The 23,395-nt window shown below is 41.7% G+C and overlaps 1 protein-coding gene across 8 annotated transcripts in view; it reads right to left on the minus strand.

The window, feature by feature from the left end:
- The window catches only part of AOPEP (aminopeptidase O (putative)), a 378,384-nt gene that overhangs the window by 273,921 nt on the left and 81,068 nt on the right, over window positions 1-23,395 (minus strand). For all 8 annotated transcript variants that reach the window (XR_014016018.1, XR_014016019.1, XM_081236407.1 and 5 more), the window contains 2 exons: window positions 15,134-15,287; window positions 7,414-7,659 (listed from right to left, as the gene is read on the minus strand). Coding sequence is in view for 6 of the 8 variants with exons in the window: in XM_081236407.1 (XP_081092533.1) it covers window positions 7,414-7,659; window positions 15,134-15,287 (400 nt within the window). In the remaining 2 variants the exon portion in view is untranslated. The remainder of the gene's footprint in view (window positions 1-7,413; window positions 7,660-15,133; window positions 15,288-23,395) is intronic.

Here is a 23,395-nt window from a genome sequence, read left to right on the forward strand (position 1 = left end):
CAACCTCTTACCCACTTAATGCAAACAGGCCTCTGGGGCTTAGACAGCGGTGGGTTCCAGATGCGCAATGGCTATCATACAACAGAGGCAATGTTCCCTCGAGCAGAGCTATTCATAGATTGTGCCTTGCTTGAGAACTGTTTCCGGAGTTGGTGTTTTCCCTAAAAGGAGTCCAGCCTTAAGAGAAATACATACACCGCTCCATGGCCACATGCACACACAACACAGTCCAGAAGCCAGGAGCATTTGCTCACTCTGTGAAGTGCTTCAAGGAGTGAGAACGCACAACACTGGTAATATTCCAACTCAGACAACTTTGCACATTCAATTCCATGGTACTTTTTCACCCAAGGAATGTATGTTCTATTCAGTAATGGTGCTTCTGTAGAGAAATAACTGAGAGGAGAAAAAAAATACAAGGCTTTTCTTTGCAGTGGAAAAATGGAAAAGTAGGGCCAACTGGCCAACTCAGGCTCAAGGGCTGGAAAGGATTAGGGGCCTATGATGACATCCATAGAGAGAGAAGATTACAAATGTAGTAGATGGATGATTGCTTCAGGAAGGCCTTTCAAAGGCCTGACAACTTCTCTTGAAGAATGGCCCCAGCAGTGTTCTCTGAAGGTAGGACTGTCCGTCTATGTGTGTGGAGAACAGTTCAAAGAAGACAAAACACTTAAGCGTAATCTTTCAGAGGGTGAGGAATCGTAGTAAAATGGTGATAAAATGCTACTTTGGGACCTGACAAGCAGCACGGCTGTTTGATGGCAAGAAGGAGATTCTGGCTAAGCCGAAAGCTGTGAGTTCACTCTGCCTGCTGCTCCTCTATACAGAGAATCTGGCCCCAACATACTCACGTGATCCAGGAATTTGCCCGGTACCCAGATTCTATGGTTGCCTCAAAGTGAGCCCACAGTGAACACCGATCTTCAACTAGACTCCATGACACTATGATTCTACAGGGGGACCTCGAAGCAAATATATATACCTCAGAGAGGGTTACAGATAAGTCTTGCCTAAGTCTGAACCCCACGCTCTGACAGCCATCCCAGGATGAGGCCCTTTTACTTCTGTCTCTGACTTCCCAGCTCTAAGTGACTTGGGGACATCATATATTCTCCTGGACCTGTGCTGTAAAGAATGTAGCGTACGCACACCTTTTCACTCCCGTCTCAATCACTACAGACTGACATTGCCAAAACTAACCAAATAATCCCAGTCAAGGGCTTCCAGAGTCCCAGAAGAACATCACCTTATGAATACCTGTTTCTATTTCAAGAAAGAAAAATGAAAGAACCAGAACACATTAGAAGGGGAAAGCCCTTCTCTATAAGCTAGGAGGAAAATAAAGTCAAGTAATTTTCTTAAGAAGAAAAATAGAAGTAGAAAACAGAGTGGAGAAATAAACACAAAGAAAGCAACAAAGGGGAAGCATCTGAGGGGGCCTGTGGACCTTGCTACTCACAACAGATCCTATTTGCTCATTGCTCCAGCAATGGCAGGGGTGCCAGTAAACAAAGGATTAAAATTTTACAGGAAAAAAAGAAGGTATGAGCTGCTTTCTATCATTCACACCCACCTGTTTGTAAAAACAGAAAAGAGTTATAGAGGAAAACAGGGAAAGAAGTGCTCCTTCAAAATACTTTTAAAAACAATCCATGCAGAAAGAAGAATTTATTAAAGTCTGGGAGACAAACAGCAACAATAACAAAGAACTTAAACCCACACATAGACCCCAAAATCCACAGCACATCAGAGAGAGCAAAGGACCTGGCAACCTTGGTGAACCGAAAGGTACACTAATTTCTGGCTCAAAATCAGTTTCCCCAAGGAAAGAATCACTATGGTTGCATCCTGCCTCGAAATCAAGGGGTCACAGCCCCTGAAATTTACAAGAGGATTGTTGAAATGTATAGCAGTTTTTGGTTTAGGGGAGCCAAAACTTCAAGTAGAAGCTAACAAAGAACAAGTAAAGAAAAATTCCCAAAACTGTGAAACGTTGCTACTTAAGATAATGACAAAAATTTACGACCGCTTCCTTCCCCAAGAGAAAGGAGCACAATCAGAAGGCTGAAAACAACAGGCCCTTTGTACCAGCATGTTATGTTTTGCTTATTCTATTACACACTGGCTGGGAGATAAGAATAAACGGGGCAATACCCTGTCTAACCCCAGGAGGAGGAGGTGGAAGGAGAGCTCGTTACATTCATTCTTGGGCATGTATGTGCACACCGCTTATTCGCAAATTGAGGCACTTAAGAAAATTGGGCATGCAACAGTCAGCAACTAGTACAAGCATTCAGCAGCCTTTTATTGCACAATCCAATCTTTTAAGAACAAGTCATGTGTAATTGGGAGCTTTATAGTTTTGCTCCACTGTGAAGTGCACTGAAGATATTTCAGTAATTGATAATTATTTCTCTATGTTCTTTACCTATCAGTCGTATTTTTGTTCAGTCTTTAAAAACCTTAAAAATTAGGCTGAGCAAACATATAAATAATGCCTCCCTCCTTGTGACCTGTTGTGTTAAAGAAAAAAAAGCTTGCAAGAAATCAACCAGCAGCCACTGGGGAGAGTTGCCAGTCTGGGTGCCAAGTGCTCTGATGCCCCCTCAATGGAGAATTCTGCTCAAGCACAGTAGATGCTTAGCCAAGTCAGGCTCCAGTCAGTCAGTCACAAGATGCTATGGCACCACTGGTCCCCAGGAAGCCGAGAAACGATTTGACCTCTCTGACAACTCTCTCCATATACACAGGACTGCGTGGAACCATCAATCTCTGCTCAGCCTCTGCCCTTTCTTAGTGGCTCTCCCTCACTTTCCTCAAATGGGTGTACGGGTGGCTCAGGTGACCCAAGCCCTGCAGGACCATGGCATTTCCTGGTGCCCAAAATGAGTCTAAGGAAAGCCATTCTAAAAGCTCATTGCCCTCTAGTCATGCTGGCCTTCTTTCTGCCCCTCCAGCCCATTACAACGGTTCCCTTGGGGCCTTTGGACTTGAACTTCCCTCAGCCTGAGTTGATTTCCCACCAGATAACCACAAGACTGGCTCCTTCCTGTTCTTCAGTCTCACTGCAAAAGTCACTCTTTAAAGAAGCCTTTGCCTCTTCACCCTAACGATGCTACTGGTCCCCAGTTACTCTGTCACTTAATGTGGCTATATTTTCTTCATAGCACACATCTTAATTGTTTGTTTTCCTGTATACTATTTTCTCCCCTGACTGGAATGTAAGTTCCGTAATGACAGAGATTTCATCAACCTTGTTCACCCTTGTAGACTCAGCATCTTAAATCCTACCTGCCACACAGTACGCGCTTAATAGAACTTTAAGAATGAATAAATGAATAAACAAACAAACAAATGAACTGATGAACGAGACAATCTGGTCCAGAACCAGAGGGAAAAAGATCAAAGCAGAATTGGTCACCTATCATCAACCACACTGCTACCTTTTTTTTTTTGTCCCCAGTTTTCCAAGAAGGACTGGGGTGAAACTACACGTGAATGGTCGAGTGGGGAAGCACAGCCATAGAGGACATGGCTTTTTTATTCAATGCTCTATACATAAAACCACTCTGAAATGATTTGCAGAAGATTCTTCCAATTCAAATAGAGGAGGAAAAAAAACAAGAACATATTTCGATGTCAGCAAGGTAGTTCTGCCAACCTAATTACACCCCGTGACATGTAATTGTGAACTGCTGAAAGACAAAGGGTGGAGCAAAGCACTTATTACAAACATACACAGAGGTAAGACTGAAGTGTTAATTTTGAGACAACTGTCATAAATCTGATTCCAGGATATTATTCCATTAACATTATTATTATTATAACAGAGAGTGTAAGGAGGATGACGAACTCCTTTCATGAATTTCGCAATACCTAGGAAATTAGGCTTACTAGTCAATGCCTGGCTGAGACGTTTGAGAAAATATGAGGACACAATGAAAATGACAGAATGCTAATTACACCAACATGAAGAGAGTTGTTCTATACATTAGAGACTCATTTAAAATGCATTCTTATCTTCGTTTAGATACCATATTACTCAATCCAAGAAATGTACACTCCACAGCTCCTCATATGGCAGATTCAGCCTTTATAGAAGGCAAAAGTAAAATGAAACAAAAACAGAAAGCCCACATTTACAAAATGAGAAAAGGATGGGAATGGAACTGTGAATAGTGCCTTAGAGGCAAACTAGTCATTTTTCTTAAAATCAGAATAGAATGAAAGTATCTCTCCCCTGGAGCAGTGATTCAGAAAAAGGGGAGGGGTTGATAAGTAACAGTTCCTAGTATATTAAAAGGTGACAAAAATCATGAAGTGCAGTATTGATAAATGTTCTACTTACTGCTAAGTTTGAAAAACACTCCAAATTCTAAACCGTTGTTGCTTTATTATTTACTTTGTTATAAACTGATTTGTCATTATCATACATTCAAATTGTACAAATGTTTTTTTCTTGCTTTACTGAAATATCAGAATCAGGCTCAAAAACAGACTCAGAGAGGAGAGTTTTAAGGTTATTCATGTGAACTATGATATGTAATATATAAAATACAGTGAAATTATTATGGATATTATCCCAAAAGTTTTTAAAACTTTTATTAATCATTCACCCATTTTAGTTCATGTGGGACTGCTTAATGTCATCTACTAAAAAAGAACACTACGTTTATGTAAAATGTTATTCATTATGATTAAGACCTAGTCACTAAAGAAATCCAGAGGTATGGAATTTATGATCTTACATACATGTTTATAAAATGTGGACTCAGGAAAGAAGCATTTAATTTACCAAGGAATCCTTTGATCTCCAGTGCATTACAACTAATAGGACAATGGCAAATTTCAGTGTAGATGTCTTTTTTTTTTAATAGATCTTTATTGGAGTATAACTGTGTTAGTTTCTGCTGTACACCAAAGTGAATCAGCCATATGTACACATATGGCCCCATATCCCCTCCCTTTTGAGCCTCCCTCCCACCCTCCCTATCCCACCCCTCTAGGTGGTCACAGACCACAGAGCTGATCTCCCTGTGCTATGCAGCTGCTTCCCACTAGCCAACTATTTTACATTGGGTCGTGTATATATGTCGACGCTACTCTCACTTCGCCCCAGCTTTCCCCTCCCATCCCGTGTCCTCAAGTCCATTCTCTATGTCTACGTCTTTATTCCTGCCCTGCCACTAGGTTCATCAGTACCATTTTTTTTTTTTAAGATTCCATATATATGTGTTAGCATATGGTATTTGTTTTTCTCTTAGACGTCTTCTTGAGTGGCTCCTACTAGACTTGGGGTTTCTCTGCTCCTCTTTAGGGTACAGAATTGACTTACAAGACTGTCATTTTTGTTCCAGTTTGCTTTATAGAGCCCCAAGCAAAGACTTGACCATAAATAAGGCAACAGGGCCCCAGGAGCCAGCTCAGTCGTAAACCTCATTCAGTTGCATGTGGCTCAAGGTGTGGGGATCCCGAGAGAGTCAAGCCAAGCAAGTGGAATCAATTTAGGTCAGAGTTAGGAAAAACAGTGCCTCCATACCCCCAACTGGCAGTGGAAGATACCACAATCCCCCCTCCACTGTTCAAATACAGGGAGAGGTAACTAAGCCCAGGAAAACATCTAGACCAGGGCAGACTATTTCCAGTCTAAAAAGAAGGAAAAAAATGGTATTTGACAACCAACCACAAATTTTTTAATGTACGGTTCTCCTGTTTTTAAGCATAAAAGCAGTCTTGTTCCTGGTAAGTTATTATCACCATCACAGTTTTTGACATTTGTGCCCAGTACCATTTGGCCGTAGGGTACTTAGGCTTACTACGTTAAAAAAACAGATTTAGGCATGTTTAAATCAATTTAAATATCTCAAAAAGAAGCAAACACACAGCTTGGGCACACAAACTTAAAAAGAAAAGCTTTATAGATTGGCCTACAGGTCAACAAATTCTGGTTTTGGCAGACTGATATCAGAAAGGAGCTATAGAAAATAAATAAGTTTCTCTGTATGAAAAATACTATGCCTCTGGTTCCCTCAGGTCAGAAAATGGAACTGTTAGCAAACATGCCCTGAAAAACTGCAACTCTCATAAAGTGCTAAAAACTCCCAAATAAACACAGTCCCTCAAAACGGTGTACAAATCAGAAACATTTAAAGAACGACCCTTCCTTTGCCGGTAATTCCACTCAAATTAAGTCCAGCAGACTCTTCAAAGGGACCAAAGAAGACCCCTTGTTAAGACAAATTCTATATATAGACAGCCAAGACAATTACATGAGGCACATAACCAAATATATATAATTATCCTAGTTTTTACATTCCCATTATCTTCATGAATATAGGATAAACATCAGTCTAAATGACCTTCTCAGACCTCCTCAAGGATTAAGACTACCAGCCAGCTTTTAAAAAGTATACGTATGTAGTGAAGATCAAAAGCAAATGTTCTGGTCAGTTCTTTTCTACTCATGGGTTTCACTAAGAATTGTGCAGCTTTCAGGGAAAACACCACAAATGACAGCTGTTCAAAAGCATAGAAATTAATTGGCAGCAGGAATTTCCTTGACTAATAGGGAAAAACTTAAAGTCACATGTTTTGATGAGCTTATTTTTCCCATCCTTAGTCGAGCATATTCACTGTTAATGATTAAGATTTTCAAACAGAAATATAACCAAGAAAATCCTGAGTACATAACCAAGTAAAACACTGAGTGAAATGCAGTTACTTATTACTGAATGAACCATAGCATTAATGAATGAATTTTAGGCATAAATTACATATAGGAAAATGTTCAACTTTCAGGCCTTGATTTTCCATAGGAACTAAACTGGGGTGACAATAAGAATAATACATTTATTATATTAAAAAATAGTAGCAAGACAAGTGACCCCCCTAACCTTCCCTAGTGAGCCATCTGCTTTGAGCTGTTTTTCTAACAGTGGTGATAGATTTACACTGATTCATCCACAGTCTCTCTGACACAGGGGCTCTCAAGTCATTGCCCTTGTGACCAGTGGTGAGAATGTATGAGACAGCTGGTCGGGATTATGCGAGCAGCCTGTGCTCTAGGACCAAGTTGTGTTACTCTGCCCAGAGCTATGACGTTGGGCTGGTTAGCATTATGCTCTCACCACCTGAGCTAACTAGCCCCTGATTAGCCACAATCCAACATACACCATTCTGGGGGCACAGTGTGTTCTCAATCCCAGCAACGATGTGAGTGTTTACTCTTAAGGCAACTGAATTGAGCCCATGACACCCAAAGGCTCATGCATGGTGGAATATACACACACCGTCCCTCAAGGCAGCAATGAGACGGCCCTTCCACCCTGATCAAACGACTGCTCTGACAGAGCCCAGGGGAAGCAAAAAGTAGTCAAAAAACATCCACAGAGCCACAACAGAACAACGTACCTGGCCATCCCCAGACTCGGAAAGTTGGCAGGGACAATGAGTACATCCAGCCTGGAGAATGGGTGTGTTCCCAGGACAGAGTGTGCTGCTGAGAGGCAAGGAGGGATCAGTGGCAGAAGGGTCTCTTGGCAGGTATCCTTCAGGCACACTGGAGCAAAGACCCGATGAGGAATTATCTCCTGGGTGGTGGCAGAAGCATTCTGGAAGCGGCAGGGGTATTCCATGTGACCACAAACACCAACATATCTGGGAACAACACGAAATAAGTAGATGCGTTGTATTGGTAAATCAGGTTTATTCCTCTTGCCACGGAGGTGAGGAACTCTCACAGACACAGACAACTTCTAGGAGACAGTGGCTCTGATGGGCTTATAAGCAAAGCAGTTCACTTTGGTTCTTGGCTTGTCTGTTTCTGCACAGTGGTGAAAAATTACAGGTCAAAATACTTATCAATGTGCTGAATTGACTATTTTCAATCTAAGCTGAGTAAAAGTCGTAGAATCTTCTTTTAGAATAAATAGGGGGAACCTCCAAGATTCAAAATAACAAAACAACCCCCCACCAAAATAAAAAGCAATTTCCTGCCCTCAGAAATGTGCCTTTGAAATGTCACTATGGGGAAAATCTTCTCCAATTCAGGGACAATTTGCAACTCAGAAAGAAAGGGACAGTGCAACCAAGTTAAAGATCTCACTCTGAAATGTTCTACAATAAAAGATACAGACTCAGTGATGTATCATGCGAACCAAATGACAAAGCTTTTCAAACGAATACAATCCATTTTACTGAAAAGTAACCTAGCTGTTCTTTACAAAGGCCATCAAAAGTTGTGCTGTTAAGGAATACAGAGGCACTTTGATACAGTATTTCCCCCAATCCACTTTCAATACAAATTTCACTGAATCAACCTTTTAAGGAAACAGACCAGAGCCCAGCCCATACCACCTGACCACTGCCAGTTATTCTGTCAAAGGTGGAGCTGAAAAAGAATTCCTAGAACCTGACTCAGAGGCCTCAAGAGAACTTATCTACCCAAAGAAACCAACATCAAAGGAAACTCTATTTTTCCACTGGTTAACACATCCTTTATTCAAACAGAATGGAAAGCCTCTCTAATTTAAATTTACGAATTATAATTCTAACCATAGGTGCTTATTAGATTCATACTGAATACTGAAAAACCTTAAAACGCTGGTACATCCCAATAAGGGCAGACCGCAACAATAATTCCTCTCCACGCTCCTGAAGTGCCTTTCACCCGTCCAAGGCCAGCACTGCCCAAGGAGATCCACGCAGCTATGGAGATAAGCCTTGCCCTCCACCAGCCTGGGACGTAGAACACAGCTTCCAGCACTGATGACATTTTAGGGTAAGAGAAATGGGTGGAGACCCATAAAAACTTCTGCCAGGATAAAGTGACAGGAAGAACATCATTATTGACATTGAACACTAGCCAAAGTCCCTGGATTGATAACCTTGCCTTACAGAGAGTGAGTGTAGGTGCCTATTGGTAAACATCTAAGTGAAAAGGCTGCAGTCGTCCACCTAATGACAAGTACTGTGCTGGTGCCATCAGTTCAGTCAAAGGTTAGAGAATAGTTTGGGGTGGCCAAAGGTATACCCAAAAAAGCCACTTCATTCAAAAGAAAAGGTGAGTTAAATTCTCTCTGGACAGGAATGGCACTAGCCAGGGTAATGAAGGTCATTCCAGTTGTGTGAATCAGCACCATTTTTCATAATCAAAGCCTGGGAGAATATGCAGGACTTTAAGGCAATCTAGCTATAATCAAGCTATGTGAGACCATTAAGGCTCCCAAAAGAAATGGAAATGGCATCTGGGAAGCTACACGTGTGTTCCTAACGTGGGGATCAGGAAACCTAGGCTTCAGAGTCTGTTCTCAGACTGGCTAGCTGTGACCTGAGGCAAGCAACTCAGTATCTGGGGCCTTTTTTTCCCTCATCTCTAACATGGTCTCACAAAAGTGGCTGCTGGGGGGAGGGGAGAAACTGATTGGAAGGGGGTGTGAGGGAACTCACGGGGGTGATGGAACGTTCTCTGTCTGGTTTAGGGTACATACAATCATCAAAAGCTCATCAAGCCAAACACTTAAGATCCATGCATTCTGTTGTATGTTAAGTATGCTTTAATTAAAAACAAACAAACAGAAAACCTAAAATGGTTTCTACGATTTCTTCTGGCTCTGTGATTCCATGACAACCCACCACAGAAGCCCCTCTTCATACAACAGCCATGTTCCTGAAGCAGTGAGGCAACACTGTACTTGCACAGAGTCAAGAATAGTCTTCTGCAGAACCAGTGTTAACTCAAAGGTGCTGTATCTTCCTTTCACACTAACCTTCAGTTATTCATCTCTGTGTATGTGCCTGCTCCAATATATGCTCAATACCAACAAATCAAGCATTTGTAAATACCTCTTCCTGTGCCCAGACTTGTAACCAGAGTAAATATATGAATAGTGCAGATTATTAATAATATTCGATTGTTAATTAATAATCTATAATACCAACTATAATAAGAATAAACAATAATAACTCCTACCACAACTGCTACTGAACATGTACTATGTGCCAAGCACTGTTCTGAACACTTTATGTACATTATCCCAATTAATCCACACAACACTCCTAAAGAGTAAGAACTATTCTTTTCATCACATCGTGAATCATCATAAGCTCCTCGCTGCTGACCCTCCTTCTCTACATACTTCATGATGCTTCTTGAGTTAACTGGGACCCTGGATTATTTTCGAAGCTGAGCTCAGCTGGTCTGTGGTTCTCTGGCTTCCTGCTCCTCTTTTTTTTTTTTTTGCGGTACGCGGGACTCTCACTGTTGCGGCCTCTCCCGTTGCGGAGCACAGGCTCCGGACGCGCAGGCTCAGCAGCCATGGCTCACGGGCCCAGCCGCTCCGCCGGCATGTGGGATCTTCCCGGACTGGGGCACGAACCCATATCCCCTGCCTCGGCAGGCGGACTCTCAACCACTGAGCCACCAGGGAAGCCCTTCCTGCTCCTCTGTGTAGTTATTGCCCATTAGTGGGCAAGAGTGGGAAGAACTGGTGAAATATATGCTAGGCTAGTAAATGATGGGAAACTGATCACTGGTTCCCTCTCATACAATTTCTAGGCTGAAATTATTTTATAAGAGGTCCTTCCAAGGAGTGAGAGTGACCGTGTCTTATTCATAATCCCAAGATTGAAAACTGTCAGGAAGTTCTCCTTCAGCCATCCTCTTGTTTCAAGAAGGTGCTGAACTAGAACCACCTGACACAAATGTTTCCCTGTCATAGGTTCAGAAGGAATGGCTAGAAAAGTCTCCCTTGGGAATGCATAGCCTTTACTCACAAACCCCTTCCTCGGTTCAACCTGACAATTTAGTAAATATTTCCAGTATCCTTGCTCTATTCAAGGCACCTCAGAGGCTGCTGCTGTGTACACATGTATGAATAAATCTCCAACCCTATCTTTTTTTTTTTTTTTTTTTTTGCGGTACGTGGGCCTCTCACTGCCGTGGCCTCTCCCATTGCGGAGCACAGGCTCCGGACGCGCAGGCCCGGTGGCCATGGCCCACGGGCCCAGCCGCTCCGCGGCATGTGGGATCTTCCCGGACCAGGACACGAACCCACGTCCCCTGCATTGGCAGGCGGACTCTCAACCACTGCGCCACCAGGGAAGCCCTCAGATTAAACTGAGGTGGTATCTTTGAGGAGCTTTCTCTCTTGGGAGAAAAAATTTTAAATTCTGAAAGGTACAGTGACACAGTTTACACAATTTATTAACATATTTCAGCAAGCAGATTAGATGCTTGCTTACCATAAAAATCACGAGTGTTCAAAATGCCAGCACCAGCCCCCAATGAATTGTTGACAATGATGTCGATATATACAGTGATGTAGTAGTGTCTGGAAGCTGGATGCATTTTCTCAGGGCATTCAGTACATTGCAAAGCAAATTGAGATGGGTGCAGTAAGAGACAGAAAGTCGAAATACCTTGAGGGAGCAAGGGCTGGAGAAATCAAACCAAGCCAGAAAGATATGGAAAGGCTTCTCTCATAGTGAAGGGTGTACTGGAAATTGGCATTTTTTCCTATGATTTATATATATGTATAATATGTTATATATATATTATTCCTTCTTTTCCAGACTCTCAAAGAGATAGAAACAGCATTCATCCTCCAAGGTCCACAAGGGAAATTTTCATCACCTTTACAACTCTAAAGAAGAACTCTTCCCCTACCAAGTCTTCCCTTCTTTAGAATGAACAACCTCAATGCCTTTTCTTCCTTGGCTTGCCTGCTTTCCATGCTTTCGATCATTTTTCCTGAGTCCTCTGAACTTTATCCAAGTTTCCATGTCGTGCTTAAACTGTATGGCCCCCAAGTGAAGACAATGCTTTAACAAAGGCCTTTTGAGAGGTTAAACATAACACAGATTCCCCTGTGGCTGGAGAAGGTTATACTGCAGCCAAAGAAAATTGATAAACTTTCAAAAGTTTACCTAAGTGCCTGTTAACTAACGCATTTGCTCACCCAGAATGGGCTAGAGCATGTGTGGAACTGGAGCTGGAAGAGAGAATGTTCTTCCGATAATTTAGGCCACATGAACAGTGATCAAAAGTTCAGTGACCAATACTTTGGTCAAATTTCTGGGACCCAGATGAACACTTCAGTCAAACGCAAGCCTGTGGTATATAAGGCCCCTGTATACGTTACATTTACATGAATTGAACTGGCGGTCTTAGGAAGGTTTGAAGTAGAAAAGGGCAGTGGGGCGGGGGGGGGGTATTGGGGGGGGAGCCAAGGGGACCAGATGTGAACATAACCAAAAACACCACTGCGGTTGGCACTTCAGAGCACCTCTGTTGGCAAACTTAGCATGGAGCCAAAGATTTAATGGATAAAAACACAAAGCCACCCTTTGATGACTAAAGACGGCACACATGAAGCACGCAGCCAGGGAAGGATTAAGCAAATGTAAGCTACTAATTTATCAGCAGTACATTTTTGATGGACGGAGGGAAAACTTAGTCATAGCAAGTCAGGCGTGGAAGGGCGTGCGGGAGGGACGCCATTCCGCAGGCCCTTGTTTCCATACAAGGACATGCTTCCCCGGAGTGGCACCCTTGACCTCTCTCCACAGCTGATAAGACTGGCTTGCCACTCTGGGCTTTCTCTTGTTTAATCCGCTTGCCCACAGAGGGGTTACTTTTGGCTGTTAGGCAGTCTGTGTGCACCTGTGTTGTGGAGGCTGGCAGAGGTCCAGCTGGGTGGGTCACTGGGTGGGTGGGTAAGTTTGTCTAATTTGGAAATGAAGTACTAGAAAGCCCACTGAAACTGTGCACCTGAACACTCCCCCCGGTCCAGCTTCTGTCAACCAAAACAACCTTTATTTTGCTCTCCTTCTGTCTGTTTCTCAATTGGCTCTGACTCAGGAGGACAAAAGAGGAAAGAGATTCACCCCTTCCCCTAAACCCCAGTAGGAATTTCAGATACCATCTCTTCCCAGAATCCCCACTCAATCTGTCCATATCCTGCTCCCATCACAATTATGGGTGAAAGAAGAGTGAAAAGCCATTGCAGTTACTTCTGGGCAGCAAAGAGCACACACGAGAAATGGCTGCTGCCTACTCCCCCACCTCGTGTCTCTGGGAATATGGCTAGAAGGACAAAATAACAAATTTCTGTCTTTGCTTTCACCTCTCTTCCTAAGGCACACATATTTCAATGCACACCTCCCCTAAGAGTCAATGAGTCCTGAGGGTGTAAATGAAGAGCACAGTGCTTCTTTACCACAAAGAATCTGAGAACCCCGAACAAAGTCTGTATTCTACAGAGAAGGGAAGTATGGCTTGCCCAAAGAGACATACCCAATCAGTAGAAATGGCACCTTCGGCCTCAAAGGCAGTGCTCTCAACTTCTGTTTTCTATTCCAACGTGACAGGTTCCAATCAACAACCGTGGCTCAATCATGGTGCTGACTCTCCAGGTGGGAAGGTAGATCAGACTCCAGGTGAGGTGTAGATGTTACATAAGAGTTTTTAAAAATCCCCAGGCAAGATTCTGAATCACCTGTCTAGCGGGTCAAGCCCAGATGTGAATCTGGGCATTGTAACTCAGTAGGGTTATGAACATGAACAAGTTGCTGTCTGAAGCTTCAGTATCTTTATGTGGAAAATGGAGATAATAAAGCCTATCTAACTTATAGGCTTATCCTCAGAACTGAGATGACATTTAGATCAAGACTTTCCCTGACTACCACATCCAGTGGCTTCTGTATCAATTCAGGATAGACTAGGATATGCTGCAGTAAGAAATAGCCCCAGTGTTTCAGTGGCTTAACGGAAAAAAAGGTTATTTCTCACTCATACCAAGTGCACTGTGAATCCAAGTGACTCTCCAGGGCACCTGTCCTCCCCACTCAGAAGTCTAGGCTGCCTGCAACTGCAAAGTGAGGCCTACTTTGTGATCTCAGTAACAAGGGAAGAGAGTATCGGAGGGTTGCGCATGCAATTAAATGTTCCCATGTGAAAGCAGCATGTCACTTCTGTCCACAATTCTCTTCTTCCCTCAAGAGTGCATAAGTAAAATCCAGTAAGCAATCTAGGATCCTCTATATAGCTCAGGGCTGACAGTCCAAAACAGGCAAGTTACTGAGTAGGAAGTAGAAATTACTTCCTTTCCTCCAAAAAGTAAATGCGGGCAATAAGTCATGCCTATGTTAAGAGAGGCCTCAATGGCTTTATCTCCTAAGGATACCAACCACTGTTGTCACTGTGGTAAGAATGAAAGCAACATAGCAAAATAAAACAAAAGGAATTTGCACTAAGAGCGTATCTTAGTTGGTTTTCAAGGATGAACTAAGCATCTGTATCATTACTCTCCACCAAAAGGTACTGACTTAGTGACTTTCTGTAAACAGGAAAAAAAATTAAACTGAGGTGGCTGTCAAAGTCCTAGGAATAAAGCATGATGCAACAGTGTACAACGAGCACACTTCTGTGCCTCATATGTTCACTCTCCTCCCTATTGGCTCTGAAAACTAGAAATAGGTGAATGCCTCGGGAGGCTGCAAGTTAAATATCCAAAGGCCTATAATAACTTAAAAAAATTTTTTATTTTCTCTGATCTGCCCTGAAAAAGAAGACATTGCTGCTGAAGTTAACAGAGCCCTGACCTGGCAAGATTCTTGTAACCCAATGGCCTTCTGACAGCTTCCTCATGTCCTGTGCTCCTAAGGAGGCTGACTCCCCCCACGTTTGTAGAGCTGCCCCTACAAACGCACTGCTAATAGCAGTCACGGAACCAAAACAGCAGAGTGGCCTACAAGGTAATCCATCAGACAAGCAACTTCTTTCTATTAAATTGTGTTTTTGAACAAGTACTGAAAACCAAAGTTAAAAGGTGTAGAAGGAAAGTACTGAATCTGAAGATTCTGCTGACTTAATGAAACACATAAAAATATTTCACCTGACTACGCAGAGGATTTCATATATATTTCTTTTCTCTTTCTTTCTGCATAAACAATATGCCCACATTTCTGCCTCTCAACTCTCTTTCTCTCCCAGCAAGGCTCTTCCTGCTTTGATCAATCATATTTTGGTTTAATTTCTCAGCAGGAATGACTCACATTCCCAGTGCTTGGAATAAATGCATCATACTGCTCCCTCAAGTGTTTGTTTTTCAGCAAGTTCCCAAGTACAAACCTGAAGTCAGCCTCGAAAGGTGAGAAGGATCTCTCTGTTGCCAGATCATTTGATGAGCAGATCTCTGGCTTCATTTCTGTCCAGGATCCTACTGCAATTGTGAAGGTGGAGGCTGGCATTGGCATGGTTACGTAGTAATGCCAACTTGAGCATCCTATAAACAGAAAGAGAAAAACATAATGAGGCCAATGTATGGTCCTAGACCTTACTCTGTAATTTTTCTCTTTAGTGACTTGAAGAGCTTGTGTGCTAAGCTGGGATGAGCTAATTCTTGGAGGTGGGTCATGTCAACTGTGGGGGCATTATTCTAGGTCTCAGGGAAAGCAAAACAGGGATGATGGATTCAAGACAGCCAAGGAAATCTGGATCTCTTCCAGGGATCAGTTTGAAGCCCTTCAAGTGAGGCTATAAATGAAGGGTGGTCGAGGTGGCCACTAATAGCTGCAAATGCGTAAGGACAGAGGTTGTACGCTGCTATGGAGTCAAGGACACGGCTCATCCGTATTGCCTAGCATGGTACTTGGCATAAAAAAGAAGATGCTGTGTTGAATGAATGAATGAATGAGTGAATGAACAAATGAATGATTGCTTCTGTGCTGCCAAACTACTTTGTCTAAATTCAGTTCAAGTCAATCTAAAATGCGTATAGTAAAAAACAATGAGACTAGGGAAGGGAAGTACCTGGATTTTAGTCCCAACCCTGAAACTACTTATCTATGGAAGTTCAGTCTTATCCCTCACCCTTTTTATCTGTTAATGTATTGGGGTGGTCCCAATTCCTCATTAAGCAGATGAAAAACAGGTCTACAGAGGTTCAGGGGAGCCAAGGACTCCCAGCTAGTTTGTAACAGGGCTGGAATTTGTAGCTGGGGCTCCCTACCACAGCCAAAGGTATACCCTCCACTTAGTCCAAACCATAAAAAAGGTTTTTTAACCAAAGGAACAAATGACTAAACTTATAACACTATGATTCCTTTCTTCTAAGATGGGAAAATGATTTTAGTGTTACTGAAATCTCAATGTATCACTCAACCTGATTTAATATATTATTTTTTCTGAGCATCTGCTATAAATTAATGGTGTGTCTTCAGGGATTTGGTATCACCTCACACTATGGAACACAGTTCTCCACTCTTCATGTTCCCATGGGGGGAACTTCCACTAGAGTAACATCCCTAGCCTCTCTTTCCACCCCTTATTGACTCCTTTTGAGGAGCTATTCTTTTCTTTCTTGTTTTAAGTTTTTGAGGGTTAAACACTTATGGAGTGGCCTGTGGTCATCCAATTTGGTCAATGAGTGAATAAGATGTCAAATTCAGGGTAGAAATATTACCATGCCTATATTGACCAGCAGACCTCTAATGACATTTTTTAAAGTGCTTTACCAGTTAAAATCAGTAATAGGTTAGATTTTGCTCTCCATATGCTTGGATTTTTGTCTCTCAACTAATTCTGAACTTGGGAAGGTTAGTGGGGTCATTATGTATTACCCTCTGAAACTCTACCAACATAGATCCAAAGAAATACATGACAGAACTTCTCCAATAAACAACAACATTTTAAATAGGAAACAATGACAAAATAAACATGATATCAAGTCTGAATAAATATGATATGATATCACGTTTAGAAGTTATTAGAGGAGATACTTGAAGAAGAAACATAGAAGGGCATGCTGCTGGAAACCCATTACAGAGGCAGCCATTCTCTCAAACTTGCTTGTAAGTTTGATCCTGGTTCTAGAATCAGAATGGCCACTCTTGAGATCACTTCCTCCACAGCTGACTAAGAAGCTGAAGGTATGCTCCTCTTTAAAGAGACAACCAAATCCAGTGATGCTGGAGACAATCTGATGAGGTGCGTAGCTTCTACTGGGCTTGAAGGAAAACCACAGCTTTAAAGAAAATGGCTGCTGTGATCCCAAGGCAGTAAGAAGAAGGCAGAGACAATCCCAGCAGTCTTGATAAAAACCTGACATGGATCTGACATGACATGCTGTACTGCACCCACCTCCCTAATGTTTCTACTTTCTCATAACTACCTCATTCGCAACCTGATGCCTCCCTGTAGTTAGTTGCTCCATGAAGAACTTCAATTTGGACTGAACAACACAGTGAGAGCTGGCACAAGTTGGGTGGGGGGAGGTGGAGCTAGAAGAAGAGGAAAGAAGGTATGGGTAAAGAACTAAATGTTTTGAATATCCTAGGTTTAAAAGAGAAATTTTAAATAACAAGACTCTCTTGGTCAAAGGGCTGTGGTCTGGTCATTCTTTCTCTGAAACATATCTTAGAGTGTTTAACATGGGCCATTGAACCTTCCTTTTAAAACTTCAGACTCTTGGGGGTTCAGTAAATAAACAGCAATAGTGAGGATTTCAGGTAAAAATGGAAGATTCAACACTTATCTGATAAGGAGTTAATATCCAAAATATATAAGGAACTCATACAACTCAATAGCAAGAAAACATATAATCCTAGTTAAAAAATGGGTAAAGGACCTAAATTGCTTTCTCCCAAAACCCAATTAAAGGACAGTAAAAGGATTTTTTTTAAAGGCTTAAACCAAAAGGAACAAGGAGAAAGTATAGGAGACAATTACCGCAAAATATTGGAAGCCAGAATGCAGGTGGGAAGAGTGGCGAATGACATGGCAGCCCTGAATCCTAAGTTAGCTGTGGGAAAGACACGATTCACCTCATTTTATCCCTCAGATGCCCCCAAAAGGCTGGGAGTAGAAGAAGTACTAAACCAAGGAGGACAGGCTGGATGACTAAGAAGGGCTCAGATCTCTGGATGGCTTCCCCTACTCCTCACACCTGGCCTATCTGCCCATTCCCCCCACACAGCAAATAACTGGAGGTTTATTTTCTAGAGAATAAAAGAGAGGGCCTCTAGGGGGAGAATGGCATAGTTGAAGGCAAACTGAATGGGATTAGATGAACATATACATTATCAGATACTGAGACCATCAGCTATTTCCCCTTATTTGGTTCCCAAAATGCTGACAACCAGGTTTTTACCTCCAGGCAGGAAAATGAAAAAACCTGACCAACCCAAGAGAAGGATATTGACATTGGAGGTTCCCTATGATCAGCCTATGATGAAACTTACAAATGACAAACAAGCCTTATGTACTCACTCAGTGCTCCAATCAGCATTCTAGTCCCCTACCCTCAAACGCCTACAGACAAATCAAGGACCTTCAGGCATCTTTAGAAAGCCCCTAATGTAAAACTAAGAGACCCAAAGAGAAACAAGCAACTTGGAGGACAGTGACCATGCAAGAAGAAGAAAACTTCAAAAAACACCAAACAGAAACACACTGAAAGTTCAGAGAATTTATTGCAGTGCTGAAACAAGAACAGTATAAGATTTAAAAAGAGGACTTGAAAGTAAAGAGAATTAAGGATAGAAGGTAAGAAAAGAATTAAAAGGAGTAAGATGGGATATAAAGCTGAGGATATCTCCCTAGAAAGAAAAAAAAGACAAAAACATGAGGGAAAAATAGAAGAGCAGTTCAGAAGGTCCAGTATCCAAGTAATAGAAGCTCCAGAAAAATGACAACAGAGGAAATAGAAGGGAGAAAATCGTCAGCTAAGAAATTCGAGAAAATTTCCCCAAAGTTAAGGGACCATGAGTTTTCAGATTGAAAGGGCACACAATACCCAGGACACTGGATACAAATCCAGCCACATCATGATGCATCATTATGAAATTTAGAACCCTGAGGATAAAGACAAGATCCTACAAGCTTCCAAAAAGGGAGAGAAAACAAAAATCACATACAATAAGGACATTTTCCGACACGTAAAGTTTCAAAAAAAATTCACCTCCCACACATTCTATTCTCTGGAAGCTACTAGAGTATGTAAAATATGCTTCAAAAGGAGGTAGTAAACCAAGTAAGAGGAAGACAGATGATCCAACACAAGAGAGACACAAAGGGAACCTGTAGAATAAAGTCTACTTCTGGGTATATACCTGAAGGAAATGAAATCACTTATCTCAAAGATAGATGCACCCCATGTTCATTGTAGAATTATTCATAATAGCCAAGACATGGAAACAACCTAAGCCCCAAATGACAGAGGAATGCATAGAGAAAATGTGATACACACATGCATTCACAGAGGAATATTATTCATTCATAAAAAAAGAAGAAAATCCTGCCATTTGCAACAAAATGGATGTACCTTGACGGCATTATGCTAAGTGAAATAAATCAGACAGAAAAAGACAAATACTGTATGACCTCACTTACATGTGGAATCTAACAGGAAAAAAAAAAATCATAGAGAAAGTAGATTGGTGGCTGCCGAGGGTGGTAGGTAGAGGGCAGTTGGGGGGGGGGAAATGGGTGAACGTGTTCAAAGGGTACTAACCTCCAGTTATAAGATGAATCAGTTCTGAGGATGTAATGTACAGCATGGTGACTACAGTTAACAATATTGTACATTTGAAAGTTGCTAAGAGAGTAGATCTTAAAGGTCCTCACCATACACGCACACACACACACACATACACACATATATATCTCTCTCTATATATATCTATATATAGAGAGATATAGATATATAGAGAGAGACCTTATTGAGGTCATTTTGCAATATATACATATATCAAATCATCACATTGAACATCTTAAACTTACATAATGTTACATGTCAATTGTATCTCAATAAAGCTTAGGGAGAAAAAAAGAATGAAACACTACACACAATAGGCTTTCTCCCTACGTTCTGCTTTGAACTTTTGAGCTGTTTTTTTTGCTGCCCCTCTAGTTCTTGTACCATCCATCTAGCACAGGGACAAGATGAGACTTGTGGAAATAGCAGGAATTGAAACTACTTTCAAGAAAGAACACTGCTAATGGAATAAGAGGTATCTGTTAGGTGCCTGCACATGGTCATGGAGAATCCACACAGAGTGCCCAATCACACCATGTCTCAGCACCTTTATCAGAATGTCTGTACCCTCAAGGTGATGTGGGGAGGGCACTGAAAGCCACAGAGGGGTGTGGCAGGGGACTGGAATGAGATTAGCAATTTAAAAAAGTCAGAAACCTTAAAATGACCTAGAGTTTGGGAGTGAGATAGCAAAAGTGATAACAGAACCTGAGTCAAGTCCAGCAAAAGTATTTTAGAACTGCCATGCTCTCTCCACAGTCTTCTCAGGAAGTTAAATAATAGAAAGAAAAGGATTTGAGGGGGAAATGTGTTGAAAACATCCCCCAAACCCATATTCTAAATGTTCAAAATGATTTTCTCCTATACAGCCCTCAAGACTTTTTATTTTTTTAGATTTCTCTACTTAGTGGAGCTCATATGGAAGAAATTATTTCATACTTCAGGCTTTCAAAGTAAAGTTTTCTAGGCTACCAAGCAAGTCAAATAGGGGCAGATCATCACTAGGCTGGGCCACATAAGAACTGGCCAGGAACCCACTTCCCAAAGACCCTAGCTGGACTCTTCTCAGAAGCTTCTCAAAGATCCAGTCCAGTGGGCTTCTTGCCTGACCCTGGGTAAATCTGGAGCCAGTGCTGTGACAACTGAATGCTTCCAGGGCTCTGGGGAGGCTCTTGCTAGTTGATTACTATGAGGGCCTGTCTAGTATCCTCATTTGGTAGCAAAGTCTCTTTTCGGTTGTCTGTTCACGGATTATTCCACTGAGTCCAATCTTGCATGAAGACAGCCCACTGCTACAGGGAGGTAGCTGCTCAGGGAATAGCTGACCTCACCTCAAACCAGACTGCAAAAAAATGCAAATAACAAGGTGGGAATACTGCCCCCAGAAAGCAGAGTGTGCATTCCAAAGACAAAGAGAAATAATTCCTGGATTATCTATTGTTTGGGGTAAGGCGACCTTGCAAGGAGAATTGACGAGAGTTTATTTCTCTTGAATATAGCCACTGACTGAGTTCCAGCTCTGGAATCTGATTGCAAGGGTTCAATTCCCTGATCCACACTTACCAGTCTGGGCACATTGTTTAATCTCTCCATGCATCAGATTCCTCATCTATAACGAGGGAATCATCACAGTCTCTACCTCACAGCATTATGTGAGGATTCAGTTAGATAACATATATATTGATGGGAATCTCTAGGCATAGTAATTGGCACATAGTAAGTGGGGAAGAAATGTTAACTGCCGTCATCTTTACAGCTGCCTCCCCCTGTTGCTTGGGCTGACTTTCTGGAGGCAGAGACTAAGAATGTCGAAGGTATGGCTGCCACATGTGCACTGAAGCCTGTGGCCCGATGAGGCCCACATATGGGGTTTAAGGTTGAATGGCATTAAAACACTGTGCACACAAAGCGATCCATTTAAAGGAGAATGACAGCCCAAAGGGGGCATCCTGTATGACTTCATATAGAATGGGCCATTTGGAGACTATTTAAATGGTGTTTACTTTAAATGAGCCATCCTCGATGAAATAGACAGTGAATGCCTTCATTTTCCTTTTTGATTCAATCCACTTGCCCTAGACTCCCTTGGTACACCGGCTGCAAAGCAAAGAGAACATCCTGTGCTTGAATTAACCCAGAGTTTTTCCTCTGCAGATGATTTCACGGCCAGGCCAGGATTCATTAGCAAGATGCACGGGGAGAGGGGCGGTAGGAAGGGGCCCAGAGGAAGAGGCGCTCCCTAACTGCAGGCTTGAGCAGCCACCAGTTCGCCTCCCTTCTGGGCCTCCTCATAAAGTTCCTGAAAGCCTCTACGCCACCTCTTCTAACTGGAACGTGTTTAGAAGAGAAAATTCTTATACTTCAATTGTCTCCCTAGTAAGACAGATATAACAAATATTGTTCTTATAATTGTGGTAGCAGCTGCTACAGGATCCAAATAGACATTTTCATCTTCAAAACAGGACTGAAATTTTCCTTAAAGATGATTGTGTGTTTTGCAAGTACGATAAGAATTTGAGATGGGTAATTTTTCAAATTGTAAGTTTTGAAAATCCTTATAACTAGAGAGTGTTAAAACAATTACCTTAATTATTTTCTTCATATACTATTCTAAAAAACTGTCTTATGAATTGTCTTGAAGATTCTATCTTTCAGGGGAGGAAAAGTGGAGAGGAAGAAAGGAAGAACATGATGGAGTATTCCATTCATGGGAGGAGAGAGAACTTTTTATGCTAAACCTGTGAAAAACTTTGCTAATTATTTGAGGAAATTGTTCTTACAAAAAGAAAAAAGAATTAAGGAAAAAAAATCAAGATACCGTAGTTATTTCTACACATCAATCATGCCTGCTAATAGTAACTTAAATACAAAATTTATAGAACATCATTGTACTATTCTTAGGGGAGTCTTGGACATACTCACTCAACTCACACTAAAGGCACTGCCACACCACACACAAACACTCTGCTTCCACAGAGGCAAAAGCAGATGATTTATCTTTGCAAAGTTAAGCATCTCACAAAATTTCTTGTTTTTAAAGAGTTATTGTTTCACTGAAAATTAAAACAGGTACTTAAATTCTCCCTATTTAAAGCATCCACTTTATCTTTTAAACTCTTCCACTGTAGGTTAGACAAACAGCATGAAGCAATTGGAAACACCAAATTGATACGTGCTTTTATTTACATATATTTCTTTACTCAATTCTTCTGCAGTGCCTGCTTCCTTCCTACCTCAAGCTTGTTTCTTACTCTAGCCACTATTCTTAATTTCAGAACTTCCTGCCCAAACTAGTCCATATGTCAAGCTACTTCATTATTTTGGAACATCTTTGTATTACAAATTTAAAATGCTTGATGGTATATATAAGAGCATGTATGTATAGGACTATGAATTTATAAGTGTATGTAGACACACTATATGTAATGTTTTTATTATATATTTTTATATATTTATTATAATAAATATAATAGATACATAACAAGATAGGTAAAGCTCCCAGTTTGGGTTGCTCTTCTTCTTTTGGCTTCTTTCTCTAGTGCTCGGGGCTTTCAGCAAACCCCAGCTTTTTTCTTTCACTACTCTTTAGATGCTGAGTCTACACGTTCTGGTTTTATGAGCTAGTACCACCCTCCTGAATACCCATGGCATGACTGTCTTTTGTTATTCCTTTTCCGCTGTTGCTCAAGGGTGAGAACTGGCACCAGAACAAAGGAGACAGTAAGACGCCCTGGGCTGGTATGCACCAGCACTGCCTGACCAGGGCCATGTGCCAGGTCATGCCACCACTTCTCAGGCACTGATGCCACCCGGCAAGGCTTCAGGTTTCCTTTCCTGGCAACATGGTACTGCTTATG

The sequence above is a fragment of the Mesoplodon bidens genome, assembly GCF_964165515.1.
Source record: "Mesoplodon bidens genome assembly, chromosome: 6".
Taxonomy (NCBI): Eukaryota; Metazoa; Chordata; class Mammalia; order Artiodactyla; family Ziphiidae; genus Mesoplodon; species Mesoplodon bidens.